The sequence below is a fragment of the Passer montanus genome, unplaced genomic scaffold (genome assembly GCF_014805655.1).
Source record: "Passer montanus isolate IOZ18808 unplaced genomic scaffold, ASM1480565v1 scaffold41, whole genome shotgun sequence".
Classification (NCBI taxonomy): domain Eukaryota; kingdom Metazoa; phylum Chordata; class Aves; order Passeriformes; family Passeridae; genus Passer; species Passer montanus.
The window spans coordinates 6838319-6854575 of record NW_024368930.1 but is presented as its reverse complement, the minus strand read 5'-3'; the positions used below and the strand labels follow the sequence as shown (position 1 = coordinate 6854575).

General features: G+C 40.8%; 1 protein-coding gene across 3 annotated transcripts in view; it reads left to right on the top strand.

Annotated features, from left to right (window-relative positions):
* The window catches only part of RTEL1 (regulator of telomere elongation helicase 1), a 46915-nt gene that overhangs the window by 633 nt on the left and 30025 nt on the right, over positions 1 to 16257 (top strand). For all 3 annotated transcript variants that reach the window (XM_039719467.1, XM_039719469.1, XM_039719468.1), the window contains exons 2-16: positions 788 to 908; positions 1972 to 2170; positions 2549 to 2642; positions 3562 to 3643; positions 4231 to 4291; positions 4528 to 4603; positions 4766 to 4850; positions 5966 to 6031; positions 7488 to 7641; positions 7974 to 8012; positions 8633 to 8711; positions 9374 to 9471; positions 10511 to 10566; positions 13140 to 13217; positions 14054 to 14135. In XM_039719467.1, the coding sequence (XP_039575401.1) occupies positions 807 to 908; positions 1972 to 2170; positions 2549 to 2642; positions 3562 to 3643; positions 4231 to 4291; positions 4528 to 4603; positions 4766 to 4850; positions 5966 to 6031; positions 7488 to 7641; positions 7974 to 8012; positions 8633 to 8711; positions 9374 to 9471; positions 10511 to 10566; positions 13140 to 13217; positions 14054 to 14135 (1351 nt within the window). In that variant the 5' untranslated portion in view covers positions 788 to 806. The remainder of the gene's footprint in view (positions 1 to 787; positions 909 to 1971; positions 2171 to 2548; positions 2643 to 3561; positions 3644 to 4230; positions 4292 to 4527; positions 4604 to 4765; positions 4851 to 5965; positions 6032 to 7487; positions 7642 to 7973; positions 8013 to 8632; positions 8712 to 9373; positions 9472 to 10510; positions 10567 to 13139; positions 13218 to 14053; positions 14136 to 16257) is intronic.

Sequence of the window (16257 nt, the reverse complement as noted above, 5' to 3'; positions counted from 1 at the left end):
CACGGGGACACGGGAACATGGGAACACAGCAGTATGGAGACACGGGGACATGGGAGCCCTGGGGCACAGGGATCTGGGACCATGGGGCTGAGGGGACATGGGAACACAGTGACACGGGGACACAGCGATATGGGGACAAGGGAACACAGCAATATGGAGACACGGGGACGTGGGGGCCCTGGGGCACAGGGATCTGTGGCTGCGGGGCTGAGGGGACACGGGGACATGGGAGCCCTGGGGCACAGGGATCTGTGGCTGCGGGGCTGAGGGGACACGGGGACATGGGAGCCCTGGGGCACAGGGATCTGGGACCATGGGAACGCGGGCCGGAGCGGGCGGTGCAGCCCGGGACCGGGAGCGGGTCCCCAGTGCCCGTGAGGCTCCCGCGGAGCCGCTGTAGTGCCCGTCCCGGGGCCGTGTGACCCAATTGCTCCTTGCAGTGCCTGGAGGGCCGGCAGGAAAGGTGCAGGGAGCCGGTTCACACGGGCCTGGCCTGGCAGGACAAAGGGGAACGGCTGCAGCCTGGCTGAGGGCAGGGACAGATATTGGATATTGGGAAGAAATTCTCCCCTCTGAGGGTGGTGACAGCCCAGAGAAGCTGTGGCTGCCCCATCCCTGGAAGTGTCCAGGGCCGGGTTGGATGGGGCTGGGAGCAGCCTGGGACAGTGGAAGATGTCCCTGCCTATGGCAGGGGTTGAATGAGGAGAACTTCCAGGTCTCTTTCAGCCCTACCTTGGCACGATATCACTACCACAGCAGGGTCAGCACGGTCTGCCCTTCCTTGCAGGCACCTCAGGGGAGGAGCCATGCCCAGGATCACTCTGAACGGGATCACAGTGGATTTCCCCTTCCAGCCCTACCCGTGCCAGGAAGCCTACATGGCCAAGGTGCTGGAATGCCTGCAGAAGGTGAGTGAGTGTCCAACTGTGTGTCATTGCTAACTGCACTAAACGGTTTCTCTAAGGAGAGCTTGTCACAATTCAGGTTTTCTTTATGTGCTTTGTATGGTGCCTTTCCAAATCTTCTCTGACTTTTTACTTGTATTTTTATTTTACTCTGTGGTAACGAAAATCGTGGCTGGCAGGTGGCAGTCAGTAGAAATATAGATGGAATGTTCCTGCCTAAATTGGGAAAGGAAAGGCTGCTTGTATTCATGCAGTCTGTCCTTGGCTGGTTGGGTCTGATTACAAAATCATGAATGGTTTGTGTTGGAAGGGACATTAAAATTCACCTTGTTCCAACCCCCTCCAATGGGCAGGGACACCTTCCACTCTCCCAGGCTGCTCCAAACCCCATCCAACCTGGCCTTGGACACTTCCAGGGATGGGGCAGCTTCTCTGGGCACCCTGTGCCAGAGCCTCTCCATCTTACAGGGAACAATTTCTTCTTATTCTCCAATATTAACCTAATCTCTTTCAGTAGGAATCCATTCTTCCTTGTCCTGTTACTACAGGTCCTTGTAAAAAGTCCCTTTCCATGTTTCTTGTGGCCCCCTTCAGAAACTGGAAGGTCCCAATTAGGTCACCTTGGAGTCTTCTGTTCTCCAGGCTGAACAATCCCAATTGTCTCAGCCTTTCCTCCTAGGGGGGATTTGGTCTTGTCTTGTTAATATTTTGGCTATTTGTATACTTTTCCATTTGCTGTGTGAGAGGATAATTTTAAAGAATGAATGTCAAAATAATAAAATAGTTTTTTCCCAGTAATTTTATGCTGTAATGTGACACACTTCAATGGCTCTAAGAGTGGAAACTTGAATTCCTGTGCTAAATAAATCTGATGGCTGGCTCCGGGTTTTTGATTGAACCTCATTAAGATAATTAGAGGGTTCTACAGTTGATTAGACCTCGAGTGTGGGTGTTCCTTGGTGGGGCTGCCAGCTGCTGTTTGCTCCTTGGCGGAGAACACGTAGTGCTGCACCAAGACCTGTCCTACTGAACCCTTAAATCCCTCTCTTATTTCTCTCCACCAAAGAAGGTAAATGGCATTTTGGAGAGCCCCACAGGCACAGGGAAGACCCTGTGCCTGCTGTGCTCCACCCTGGCCTGGCGGGAGCACTTCAAGGACACCATCTCAGCCCGGAAAATCGCGCAGCGCATGAACGGCGTGGAGCTCTTTCCTGACAGACCTGTGTCCTCCTGGGGCACTGCTGCCACAGATGGAGATGTCCCAAGTGAGTGCCACCACCTCTGTGCTCAGGGATGGTAGTCAGCACGTGCCTTTATCCATCTTTTGTAATAAATATACAATTATACAAGTTGCAGAGCTGTTGTTGAGCAGCTGGAGCACAGTTTCACCATTTTGTACATTTTCAAGGTGTTTTATGTAGTTTGAATTTTTTTTGGAGCTCATTTAGTTCTTTAGTTTCTTAGAAAATCATTTAGCTCATTTTATGTATGTGAATAGTTAGATGACAGCATTTCCTGCTGTCTCTACAAGACAAACTGTTACCATAGTACCAGCTGGGGAAGGAGGCTAAGAATATCCCTAGTTCTCCTTTCTATGCTTATAATGTCTTTCTGCCTTTTTTTTTTCTCTTTCTATTTGGCAGCTTATTACACTGACATTCCCAAAATAATTTATGCCTCCAGGACTCACTCCCAGCTTACACAGGTCATTAATGAGCTAAAGAACACAGTGTACAGGTGAGTATAATTTAGGGTAGTGTCCTTATTCAAAGAAAAGGTAGAGGAAACCCCTCTAGTGTAGTTATTGTTTGAAATTCTGTGGATGAATGCATAAAAGATGATATCCAGAGAAATGTAGATCCTTTAATGTGCATGTTTAGAATCTGGTTTTCTTTATTGATGGGTTTGGTTTATTTTAATACTTCACAGCTTCACTCCTTCAGTCACAGAATTTTCGGAATTTAGTCTGGTTTTGGTTTTTTATTTTACACATTAACTTATAAAATTACCTTTTTTAATTTTCCCTCTTTATATATTTCTGGGGGCATCTTTAAGGCAGTGGGAAGCCATTACCAAGTTGAACTCCTTAGGCTGATGTAAATCTATGAAGAACTTCGTGGTCCTGTTGCACCAGTGACAGTTTTCCTGTCACAGTTTTCAGCTGTCTACATGCCAGTGTGTGGCTGAGCTCTTTGGACAGGCATAGTCAATTGTTTATGTAGTTCTTGGAAGGATACAACTTAGTAATAAGCAAAAAAGCCCAAACCATGGTGAATGTTTGCAGTGAACCAGTTCTGTCCTAACCTTGCTCTGAACATCACAACCAACCGGGAAAAACTTGCAATGGATGACAGGCCCCAGCTGCCTGGGCTGAGCTGTCATAACAGAACCCAGATTTTGTGGTGGATGGTGCAAATTGCTGCTTGTGACTTCTTGCTGTGAGCTGCTGCTGCTTATTAACAGCCACTGCTGGCAGCAGAGATGCAGTGCCTCAAAGTCCAGTAACACAGACAGACTAATGGACTTGTTCTGGCTCCGACCCTTGCTTTGGGCTCATCTCTTTCTCCTGAGTCTTTCACTTTGGAGATATTGAATCTAAGCACGTACAACTCTGTTCTTTCTTGCCTTATTTTTAATGTCAGTTTTGTGTCTCCAGGCCAAAGGTTTGTGTGCTGGGGTCCAGGGAGCAGCTCTGCATCAATCCTGAAGTGAAGCGACAGGAGGGCAACCACATGCAGGTGAGATCAGAGCCTGGAGAGGATGCTCAGGGAGAACATGGAGGCTTTTGTGTCATTTCTGTGTCATTCTTCACTCTGACATTGTTTAACTACGAGAGGCTGCAGGGAAACACAGTAGTTGTAAATGTCTTTTTAGGGATGTTTAGTTTCCAGTTATGTGAGTGCAAAATGTAATTCTGAGTCTCTGGTGACATTTTCTATCCAGAGAAAGATATCACTGTGTAGAACATGACAGTTAATAATTTGTAGTTTCTGATCTGCTATTTATGTGTTTGCCAAGAGCAGTAATAATTTCAAAACATTGCTTCAGTTATTGATTTAGCTGTTATTTTTACAATATCAAAGATTACTGTTTTGAAAAGTATTAATGGTAAAACATAACACATTTTTCTTGAGCATGTGAATGTTCTGTGCTGCACAAAAAAGAGACTAACTTGCAAGGTGAGCAGGGCATGTGGTTTCAAAGCTGAAGAACTGTGATTAGCATTTATTCATTAGCTGGTGTTAGAGCTGATTTCACTCCTTAACCTGCTTTCAGGGCCTGACAAGCTGTGCTACTCTGGGCTGAAATAGGCTTTGTTTTACAGATCTACATGTGCAGAATGAAAGTGATGGCTCGTGCTTGTCATTTCTATAACAACGTGGAAGGTGAGTGTGGCTCACCCTCACTTCCCCTTGGAAGCAAAGCCCTGGTTTTTGAAGAGGGAGGGGTTTGCTAGGCAGGTGGAGAGGCTTGGAAGAGTTGGCAAAATCCACCTGTGTTTTTCTGTGTTACTGTGTTTCAAGAATGAGATATTAGTGGATGAGTTTGATGATCAGGGTAACAACAAATCTTTGTGTGATGCCTTCACCTAAACTGGTGGTTTTAATGTCATCTTTTACAGAAAAGAGTACAGAGAAAGAACTCATTGAGTCAATCATGGATATTGAAGACTTGGTTAAAAATGGAAACAAGCACAGGTGAGTGCTTCCTCCTTCCTCCCCCTGACTTGTGAAAATAATGGGAATTGTTCCTCTGTTCACTTTTATTAATCCATTTGTGTATCAGAGTACATCAATGTTGAATGCCCTTTTAATATTTCTGCAAGCATTTTACTGTACTGTTTTGGTTTTTTTAAACAGATCTTGTCCTTATTATCTCTCTCGAAGCCTGAAGCAACAAGCAGACATTATTTTTATGCCTTACAACTATTTACTGGACTCAAAGGTAACATATAATTTTGTTTTAAATACTGTTGTTTTTCTGATTGTCTAACATTGGCTTTTAGTGGATAAAGAATGAAGAGTGATGCCTGGCAAGTGGATGCATTATGTATGATTCAAAACTGACCATAGTTCAGGACCATAGAGGATACCATTTAGGGGTTTTCTCTGCAAATTCTTTCTTATTAAAAAAAAAGAAAAAAGAAAGTTTGAGATTTTTCTATATTTGTAGAATTAGCTTTGCAGAATGTAGTGCCATTTTTAGCTGAATTTCACTTCCTGGACACAAATTTTTAGTCACACACTGTGCAGTATTTTTGCATGCAATCTGAGGTGTTTTTGTTTCTGCAGCTGTTGCATGATTTTCAGAATAAGGAAGCTTTCAGTAGAAACTTGGAAATAATTTCTGGTTTTGTGTACAAACAGTTGTAATAAGCTGTTTGTATTTTATGGATAGGAAGTGAAACCTTTGAAATCTCTGTTGAGGAAACAAATGTGCTGACATCTTCATGCAACTTGGAGTAATTAATGAATTATAGTAAAAGCCAGATTGCACCCCACTGCTGCAGGAAGACTGAAAGTTTAATAAATTAAAAAATAAATTAAAAAGATCCCTTAAGCCCTATAAGCAGAGAAGCATTGTGAAATGAAGTGATGTGGTACTGGAGGGGGTGTGTCCAGGATATCCACTTGCAAAGGCAACACAAGCATCAAATTGTAAATATGAGGCAAATCCTCTGCTTCACACCCCACTTCTCCCAGATCTCTTTTGCCATAGAGACTCCAAGTGACTCAAATTAATAGATAAACTTTCTTAAATTAGTTGAACTAATCCCAGTATGGCACACCTGGGGTTTGGTTTTTTTATTACAAACTGTAACCTCTGTAAACATTTACATGATACATTTTAGCACTTTCATTTCCAGAGAAAGTGATTCTGTGGTTTCTGCAGCAGGCAGCCACTGCCATTACTTGCTGGTTTTGCAAAGGAAAAAACCAACCCAGCTTCAAAATACATGAAAACCCAAAAAGTATCTCATCATCCACTTTCTCAGCCAATCAAATCCAAATTTTTCAGTGGCCTTTTTGTCCATGTCCTTGTTCTGATTTTGTCTTTAGAGCAGGAAATCCCACAACTTGGACCTGAAGGGGACTGTGGTGATACTCGATGAAGCTCACAATGTGGTGAGTTGTTTTGGTCTGTTACCATTTTCAATCTGCACCCAAAGAGTAAAACAGACACCATCCTATTACCAACAGCCTATAAAATCTGTACTCAGGTGAATGTTGCTAATATTCATTTTCATGAACATTTCTTGTTTCTGTGACAGTTAAATTTTTGTAGTTGAATTAACAGTCCTTTGACACTGCTGATTTTTTTTTTTTTACGAGGTGATGGTTTCTTTCTAAAGGGTACATTTCCAGATTTATGAGGTGCTTCTTTTCTTGGAGACTTCTAAGAAAACATTGTGTAAGAAATCATGGAAGACCCACTCTTGAAGCTCAGCTGCATCAGCTCTGCCAAGTGCAGTAGATGGCAAACAGGACTCTTGTAATATTTCCAAGTCCTCACTCATAGAGGAAAACAAGAAAAAAATAAATAATGCTGCCTTAGGAGTTCTTCCTTTTAGCTGGCTTGAAACTGCAGCTCTTTTCCTAAATGATGAAATGCAAAGGAACATTTGAAATATGTCCCTTTCTCTGCCACATGAAGACACAGTCTCCCAGTGGGATTTCTGCTGAACAGCTGTGGTTTTATTGTCTGAGTGCCTGGTGTCCTTTCAGTAAACAGCCACCGGGTCTGCTCTGTTTCACTGGAGAGCCTTGCATTGCTGCATCCAGGCTTTGTTCCTTTCATCAGAACATCTTTCTGCTGAAAAAATGTGTGGAAATCCTGTCATGGTTGTTTGGGGCTTGGATTTATTTTTCCCTTTGTAGTGTGCAAGTATTAATTGATGCCTGCATGCAGCAATTAGCCAGAATAGCTTCTCCTTTTGCAATAGTTATCTGATGGTGCTGTCTCTTCCAAATTAATATGTGGAAATTTAGTTATTACCCTGAAATAAAATTAATTTCTTTCTGATTAGATTGCTTACGCATGCAGCTCGCTCAGCACTTGTTTTCTTTATAACTTATTTCTTCATAGCTATTACAGTCAAATATTTGTCTAGGTTAGGCCTTATATTTTATCATCAGGGAAATGAATCTTTTTGTGAAAGAAAATTTCTTGCAAAGCAATATGTGATTTAATTTTCAAAGTCAGAGAAAGTTTTGTCAAACTTACTAATCCTGAGTGTTTAAGCCATTACTACTTTTAAAACAGAAAGTAGAGAAATAGCTTTTTTGAAGAACAAACCAATTGTCTAAGTAAAAGAATTTCCTGCTTGAACATCAGGCAATTACTGTCTGTACTCTCTAGAATGTTGATGATGTGGAAGAGGAAAAATCTGTTCTACATTTCAGAAAGAATTATGTTTATTAATAGTCAAAGTCTTCAGGTGTTTATAAAATATCTTCTGGCCTGAGCTGGAGATCAAAAATAAGATCAGGCCTGGTTGTCTGGACTTCATCATGTCTGAAGGTGCCTGAATAAACAGCACACAGAGTGGTCAGAATAATTCTTCCATTCCTTCTATTTTAGGAGAAGTTGTGTGAGGAGTCCTCTTCTTTTGACTTGACTCCCTATGATCTGGCTTCAGCAATGGATGCAATAAATATTGTCCTGGAGGAGCAAGCCAAGGTGGTTCAACAGAATGAAATCAATGCTGAATTCAACATGGAGTTGGCCAGTTCAGGTGTGTTAACAGTGACACATCACTGTCTCTCTGGAATTATAAAGTATCACTACCAAGAACTGGAAAATAACTTTTAGGGAAAGTTTCTGGGTAATTTACACTCTTGCTAGTATGTAAACTGTTGTTAATTAGTGATTGTTGCCAGACACTGGAAGATTTGATCAAACCAGTGTGACATGAGAGGCTATGGAACAGTGAGGGGAACACAAAAAATATCTTTCCATGGACACAATTCTAACATTCATAGCCATAATTTCTGGAAAGGCATAAAGAAACTGGGAATGAAATAGATGTGAAACAACCTCTTTGAAGTCTTCACTTTTTTTCAACAGGACTGAACATGGAACTGGAAGATATAGCAAAGATCAAGAGTAAGTGTAATTTTTGTGGTGTTGAAAATTGTTGTTGAAACAGTTTGAAAAGGTCAGCAATTACAAATCAAGCTCATGTAGCATTGCTATACATTACTTATAACTGAGACATTCATTGACACTTCAGTTTTATCTGGCTTTTCCCAAGAACTTTTTGGAATGTTAGTTTTTTTCCAAGAAGAGGGATTTGGCAGATGAATATGTCTTTTCCTTCGTTGCTAGAAGTTCCCATGTTTTCTAATCTTGTCAGCGTGCTGGAATTGCATCATTCTGCTGTCAGAACCTGAAGTTCACATCAAGAGCTTGAGATATCTCATGTATACAAAGCATTTCCAAGAACAACTTTCCCTGTCTGTAAAGAGTTTAACATTTAGCTGCTGACTTCTTCTTCATTAGGAATTGAGTCATGGAAGTTCTTGGAGTTGAATATGAATATTTAAAGGTGGTATCCAGGAAATTGGTTTTGATCATTTTGGTTTGTTTACAGAGTTGAGAGAACAGCTGGGCTGCTGTCTTTTGTAACAGCCTTTGTAATAAAGTACATTTGAAAAAGTGACTTAGATGTGTCCCAGACATGACTTGCTGTGCACCCTAACTTTTTCCTCTTAATTTTCCTAAAGAAATTCTTCTTCAGCTTGAAAGTGCTATTGATGCAGTGGAGCTGCCAGCAAATGGTAATGGAGTCACCAAAGAGGGAAGGTAATTTTCTTCTCATTAGTGTGTTTAAATGTTAAAAAGAACAGCAAATTGGAGCTGGGGCAGCTGTTTGGGTTATAGCTCTATTCTCGTTTCTGGGAATAGTATTTATGCAAGGTTTTGGTTTTCCTGAAATCCCCTATCTGTAGTAATCATTATTTTTGGAGGAACTCCCTGTTTTAGTATTTCAAGAGTGGAAAATACTTTGCTTGGGTTTCCTGAGCTGGAAGAAGCTGTGCTTCTTTCAATTTTGTGTCGTGATTTAAGCAGAGGTACCAGTGCTCCAGTGATGTGTCTGAGGTACCTCTGAGCTCTAGAAGTCCATTATTAAACTGGTGCCTGTTGTACATGGTAAAAAAAAAATCATGGAAATTGCATGCCAATCTTCTTCTAAGTTAGTAATGGATTGTATGTTGGAGAGGAATGATGGAAAAAGGGAATTGTGTGGTCTGTGTGCTTTCTGCCATGGCAGTATCGTGCACTGTCTTTATAAGCAAGTACTTAATTTTATTTTTGGAAATTTTTCATTCTCATGGAGACAGAAACATGTTTTACTACATGATAGTGAAATTGTTGTTCTGAAAGAGTAACATTATTTGTGCCTATTTGATTCTTTATAGTGTTTACCCATTTCTGCTTTTTTTTTTCTTTTTTGTAAATTGCAGCTACATCTTTGATCTGTTTGCACAGGCCCAAATAACACTGCAGACCAAATGCTCCCTCTTGGAGTCACTGGAGCAGATTTTACAGTTTCTTTCAGGCCGTAAGTGCATGAATTTTTAAACTTTTTTACTCAGACTTTCCTCTTTAGTGTAAGGAACTGGAAATTTGTGTTGTTAAGGGAGACAATCAAATGAGAAAGCCTCTATAAGCTAAAATCTGACCTTAAAGACCTGTGTCCTTTTATTAAGATATGCAGGGTCCTCTGCTGGGAAACATATTTTATGTCTGTTCATGTAACTGAACTGATGCTGAGAACCACCTTATGTCAAAACAGGAGTGTGTACCTGTGTTTGGGTCCATCCATGCACACAGAGGACTTTTGCACAGACACAGTTTTTCTCCAAAACCACATGGATTGTGGTGTGAAGTTTGCTGACGTTTTGCTGGTGGTACTTTTCATGTCTTGAGTTCTTCCTTGGTCGTGGAGTTAAAAAACAGGAATGTAGAGAATAGTGTAATTTTTTTCCCCTTGATTTAACAAGCTTCTGTTCTAATGTCTGTCAGCATCTTATTCTTAACTTGCTCTTCTATAAAGAAAATGTTTCAACTTCTACAAATGTTAAGAAAATTATTTAGCACTTACCAGCAGACTCTTCAGAAAAAACATTGAAGGGAGTAGAATACAGACTGTCAGTTCTGCAAGGGCATCCTTGAACAACACATCCACCTTTCCTTTTTTCTTTGCCCAGCACCTTTCTCCTTTTAGGCCATTTGCATTCTGGCCTGACAAGTGCATCTGTTGATAATTTCTGCTGCAAAATCCCCACCATCAGTGTATTTCATATGTTAACTGCTCCTCTAATTGCTGCTTTAATAACTCCTTTCCCATTTTTAAGATGAAGAGGATCATTAAGAAGTGTATTTAATTTTCTGACAGCTTCCCAATGTGTCAGACATGGAATGCCATTTTTATATTCTCTTTGCGTCTTGAGTAATGATGAAAAACTTGAAATAAATTATTTGTTTCTGAAAATATTTTCAAGTCATATTCAGAGTGTTGAGCTGTTCAGATAAGGTGTGGCTATACCCAGAGGGTGTATATTTATGTTTTAAGAGTAGTCTTGTGTTGCTTTCTCCAGGTACTGGGATATTTGTCAATACATCTGGATTGCATAAGGTCTCAGATATTATCCAGGTAAATATTTAATGCTGCTTCTATACATATCTGAAGGATAGAAGAGTTGGTTTAAAATATGTGGAAAGATATTGGATCAATTTTATTCTTGCTGGGATGTGCAATGGTGCAAGTTTGCCATTTTTGAGGAAAAAGCTGCTGCCTGATGGGATGGATTAATCTGATTTTTACCCAGGCTGTTCTTTTGTAGTTCTGGTCTCCCTTTTTGGAGATGCTGGATTTAAATTTTGCCTGGGCTTAGCATCCACCAGGTGGAGCTGGGTCATTGAACTTGTTTGCAGCAGTGTTTGAGAATATGAGATCATCTAATGAAATAACAAGAAAGGCTAAGGAAAAGAGCTAACTAAAGATAATTTAACATTATTTTTTTCATTTAATTATTAACTTATGAGATGTCTAAAGCAAAAATATTTTCTGAACTGAAGGTGACACTTGTGGGTATCCACAAAATATTGTCATTTCCCTGTTGTGTACTTCCAAAACTTTGCTTATGAAGATCCCAAGTCCCATAAACTTCAGAGGTGCAGTGGGCCAGTGGTCTGATCTATGTGTGCAAAAGGGCACCAGAGATTAACACCCTGTTTAAAACTGAAAATGAAAACTTTATTCAAACCTTGCAGACCTGTATGATCAGACAAGTCACCTGGGAGTGTTTTGAATAGTCCTGGCAGGTTTGCAGCACTGAACTCTGAATGCATGGGCGTTTGTGAGGGTGCATTCACAGTGGCATTCACAGGATTTCATTTTAATAGCAGTGGTTAAACAAAACCTTCATGTGTGTTCCAGTGTAGCAGTAGTGATTTATGTTCACTGGTACCAAATGGTTTGTACTGGGAGATGTTGCTGTTCTGAGGAAGGCCGGGTGAGCCTAACTTAAATTGGTTCCTCAGGGTTTCAAAGCTGAGAGATGAGAAAATTCAGAAGTAGAAACCAGGTCCCCTGATCCCAGGCTGTTGTCCAAGACTGGGAATAATTGTGTGTGCTCTTTTGGGCTGTGGATAGAGAAAAGCAGATTTGTCTTTGGAGGAGAAAGCTCAGATCCCTTTTCTGCCCTGAGCACATGCACGTGGACAGTGCCTGCAAAGGATCTGCCAGGGAAGGTTTGCCATCTTGAGATAGATGGGACATGGACAGAGTTTTTGTTGGGTAAACAGTGTTTGCTTCTTGCAGAGCCTTGGGTCTTAATTTATCACCAGCTTGTTTTAATTAATAGTAATTTTTTCTTCCTTTTCAAAGAACACTTACCAAAATGCCTTTTGTACACCATATCTTTGGCTGTTTTTCAGGAGTAAATATTTCCAGGAACTGTGCTTTTTTTTTTAATTGCTGGAGAACATCTTGTAACTAGCTGATACTCTTATGAGCTTGGGTAATTCCTATCAATGTCTGGAGAAATTTTGTTTAGAAAAATTAACAGAGCTGTAAATATTTGAGAATCACAGCTGTTTTCACTGAAGTTGCACTGGGATGCCTTATGTTTGAAAGAGCATCATCTGTAGTCATGAGACATCACATGCAGGAAAGGAGGGGAAAGCATAACTCTGATAGAAGCTTCTAATTGAATATATGGATAATTAGATATGATTACAACTTGATTATTTTTCTAAGCAGAGTGTTATTAGCTGAGGAACCACAGATGAAATTTTAAACTGAAGGACCTCAAAAAGCTCTTCTATGCTTGGTTGTGACTGATCTCCTTAGGGTGGTTGTTTATCCACAGTCATGAACAGTGTGAATAATGATATTATCATTTGTATAATTTGAGTATATTTAGATACTGGCTTGCAGTTTTTGGAACAATGAGAGCACAATGTGGGTAGCAGGAATTGCCTGGAAGAACCACATTTATTCAAGGTTCTCTGTCTTGTCTGATAACAAGAGTAATGAAATAAATTTAAGGATATTGCAGCAGTAACTTTTGTGCAGACACTTCTCAGTGCAAAAACACATTAGGGATTTTACCAAAAGGATGCATCTGTATGTATTTATCAAAGATAATGTGGCCAGCAGGATCAGGGAGGTCATTGTCCCTCTGGGCTGGGCAATGGTGAGCTCTCACCTCAAGTCCTGTGTCCAGTTCTGAGCCCCTCATGACAAGAAGGACATTGAGGGGCTGGAGCATGTCCAGGAAAGGGAACAGAGCTGGGGAAGGGGCTGAGCACCAGAGAGGCTGAGGGAGCTGAGGGGGCTCAGCCTGGAGAAGAGGAGGCTCAGGGGGGACCTTCTCACCCTCACGGCTCCCTGACAGGAGGGAGCAGCCACGTGGGGGTCAGGCTCTGCTCCCAGTTAACAAGGGACAGGAGAAGAGGACATGACCTCATGCAGTGTCAGAGAAGTTCAGGTTGGACATCAGGAAGAATTTCTTCATGGAAAGGGTTGTCAGGCATTGGAAGGGGCTGCCCAGGGTGTGGTGGAATTCCCATCCCTGGAGGTGTTGGAGGAATGCCTGGATGTGGCACTCAGTGCTCTGGGCTGGTGACAAGGTGGGGATCAGTCACAGCTTGGACTCAACCGTCTTGGAGGTAATTCCCAACATAAATAATTCTGTGATTCTGTTTCCCTCCATTTTGCAGACAGTGTTCAGCATGGATCCCCCAGAAGGAGTCACAACAGGGTTCCTGCCACGTCAGGCAGTATCTAAATATTACAAGGTATGGGAGGCTTTGTGTGCTGCACTTGTCCTCACAGCATTTAATGTCTGTGCTTCGTGTGTCTCAGACTTGGAAGGATGTGGATAGTGCAACACATGATGTTGATTACAGGGAGAAAAAAGAGGACACAACCCAAAGAAAAAACAACCAAAGGAATGGTATTTAATTTAGATTCTGAAGACAACCACAATTTAAAAATGAATTTGTAAATTAAATTATGAAAGGGCAGAGAATGGAAATTTCAGAAAATTTTGAAATTGGATATTAAACAAGAATCAAGGTGTTCTTTCAGTAATGTCTTTTTAGTTTAGCCCAGTGCTAAGCAAAAGCAGCAGAACCACTGAACCTCCTCCCTAAAGTTGTTTTAATTTGTTTAAAGTTTGGAATTTATGGGATGTGTTGTTATGATGAATTTTAGGAACAGATCTTTTTGTAGATGTCACATTTAGACTTTATACTATTTTTGTTGCCAAATGAAGCAAATCTTTCCACCACAATAGTGTTCTACGTGCTACATTTAATTTGTGTGGTTTATGCTGGTGGAAATACCCAAATAATTGGGGTCTTGGTCTCTGCTTGGGTCAGCCCATGAAAAGCTGCTCCCAACATCTGACTCCAAAATGACTGGTTGGATGGTGATGCACTTTTTTGCTCCTTAGTTATGAAATATTGGAAGCAAAATAGCAAAGAGACAGGAAATGGTATAACCTTAATAACACTGTAAAAGTGGCACTAATTGCATTCATTACTCTTAATGTAGGCCAGGTTTTTTTGAGGGGTGAACTTCAAGTTTGTTTCTGCAGCCATTGCTAGAAATGTTTGTTACTTTCCTTCAGGTACATATTCATGTGGATAATGGTAATCAGAAAAAGAAACAAAGGACAGATCTCTGGAACTCATCATCTTCAAAAAAACAAGGTACAGGACTGTTCTTGGGGAGGTTCATGCAAAAGCTGCATTGAAAACTCCTCAACTGTTCATTTCTGATTCAAATAGAAGAAAACAAGTGCAGCTCCATTGTGGATACAATGAACTGGGGACAAGCTTTTCACTTTTATAGCTATTTCTGAAGGGGAGGTGGCATGTGCCATCTCAACATAAAAATTTCTTGTACCATTGGTATTTTGTGCACTGCTGGAGTTCTTTTAGGGCAATGATTTTGGTGGAAAAAGATCATCTCCATCATGGAATTGTTTGTACTGGTGCAGAGAAAATCTTCAGAGCAGCCAAGAATGGGGAACTCTCCTCCAAGCCTCAGGTTGCTACTGATGTTCATGACAGGTTCTGTTCTCCTCATAACAGCTACAACTGTTGAGTTAAACACAAAATTGGTGTTGAATAAAGCTGGCAAGAAGGGGGGTTCAGGTACAGTTATGGTGGCAAAAATGTTTGTCAGAGGTGGTAGAAGAGTTAAATCCATTCTCTGTTCAAATGATTTACATTGTGGAGGTGCTACAGTTTGTTGGTTCATTTTTGGAGCTCTGTAGGGAAGTTTCATGTGATGTGCCAGTGATCTTGTCCAGATCATTGTGAATTCTTAGGCAGAATGCCTTGCCTTGGGGCATGTTTACCTTTTTGGAATCTCCTACTTTGAGCAACTTTCGGGGTGTGTTGTTAGTTCCTGATAGTTTCAGCTTTCCAGTTCAACTGGGATTTTTCCCTGTCTTTGGCAATCTTCTCCCACCTGTTTTGTTCCTTATGTTCTGCAGATCCCAGTATCTGGAATTACCTCAATATAACTACTCTTCAAAACCATATATTATATTTAGAAGAAAAGAAACTTGGCTTCTGAATCAAAGCCTTATCCTAATGCTCCTATAAAGCAGCACCCAGCTTGGCTTTGTTGGACTGCAGCATTCATTCTTTCTGATTTTTTAATTAAATTTTTAAATAATTAAGTTGAAAGCAATACATTTTCAATTAGAGAAGACAGATGCAGATCCCTTTACCTAAGCCTTCTTAACAGAGCACTCTTCAAGGATTTTTCTAAATACTTTGCCTCATAACTATCTACTTAATTACTCAGTTAAGTGCTCATGAGTGTGTAATTATCTGTTTCAGGCAAGTCTTTCTTCTAAGGACAAAAGTAACATTTTTTAAATAATGAATTTCCAAGAATTTACTGAGTTTGCACATAATGTCCCCTTAATTAAGGGGAGTTAGTGCTGTTAGGTAATCTGCAAATGTAGTTTTCCTGAGATATTCCTCAATTGGAGTTTTAAGATACAGGAATAATTCTGAGTGGATTTGGTTAAAGATGTGTGCAGGAAGAGGCTAATACAAACATTTTTAGGTTAATTGCGCAGTTTGGAGCATTTATACACAGAAGTACAAAGCAGTGAGAGAATTCTGTGATTCAGTAGATGGATTCTGATTTTTTCTTTCCAAATAAGAACAGTATTTGTAAGTACCTGTGTAACACACCTGAGTGTGCTGAGACTTGTGCTTTGTGTAAGCCTGGCAGAGGCCAGACACGTTAGATGGAGTTTATGCAGCCTGGTTTCCTGTAATGATATAGCAAATGGTATAGAAATAATTCAAACATTTAAGAACAGCTGTTTTCCAGGATTTTGTGGACATTATCCACTCAAACATCATTCTCTACAAAGTAGTTGGTGGGGAGAAGCTTTGGGGTAGCTGATGAGATTCCTGCCTGAGTCATCTGGGAACAGATGCTGTTTATGTCAACAATATTTCACTGTTGCAGTTTAACATTAAGTTAAAATGCTCCCATTCATGGCTTGCTCTAAATCATCATGTTGTAAACTGTTAGCAAGCCATTTCTCCTTGCATTAGCTGTCCTTGTACCAGGAATGGAAAAAGAGATCAGCTTTGTTTAATGCCCAATATTTCCTGCTGGTGAATGGGACCTTGAAAATGGATTTATTGTTGCTAAGCTTAAAGACATAATTGCAGCACACCAGGCTAAAAATTCAGAGCAGTCCCAACTTGTCCAGGAACTGGGAACTGGTGCCTGGTAGTTGTCATGCTGGGTGACAGAAAAGTGTTTGCAGCTGAGCACTGGAGGAGCAGACATGAG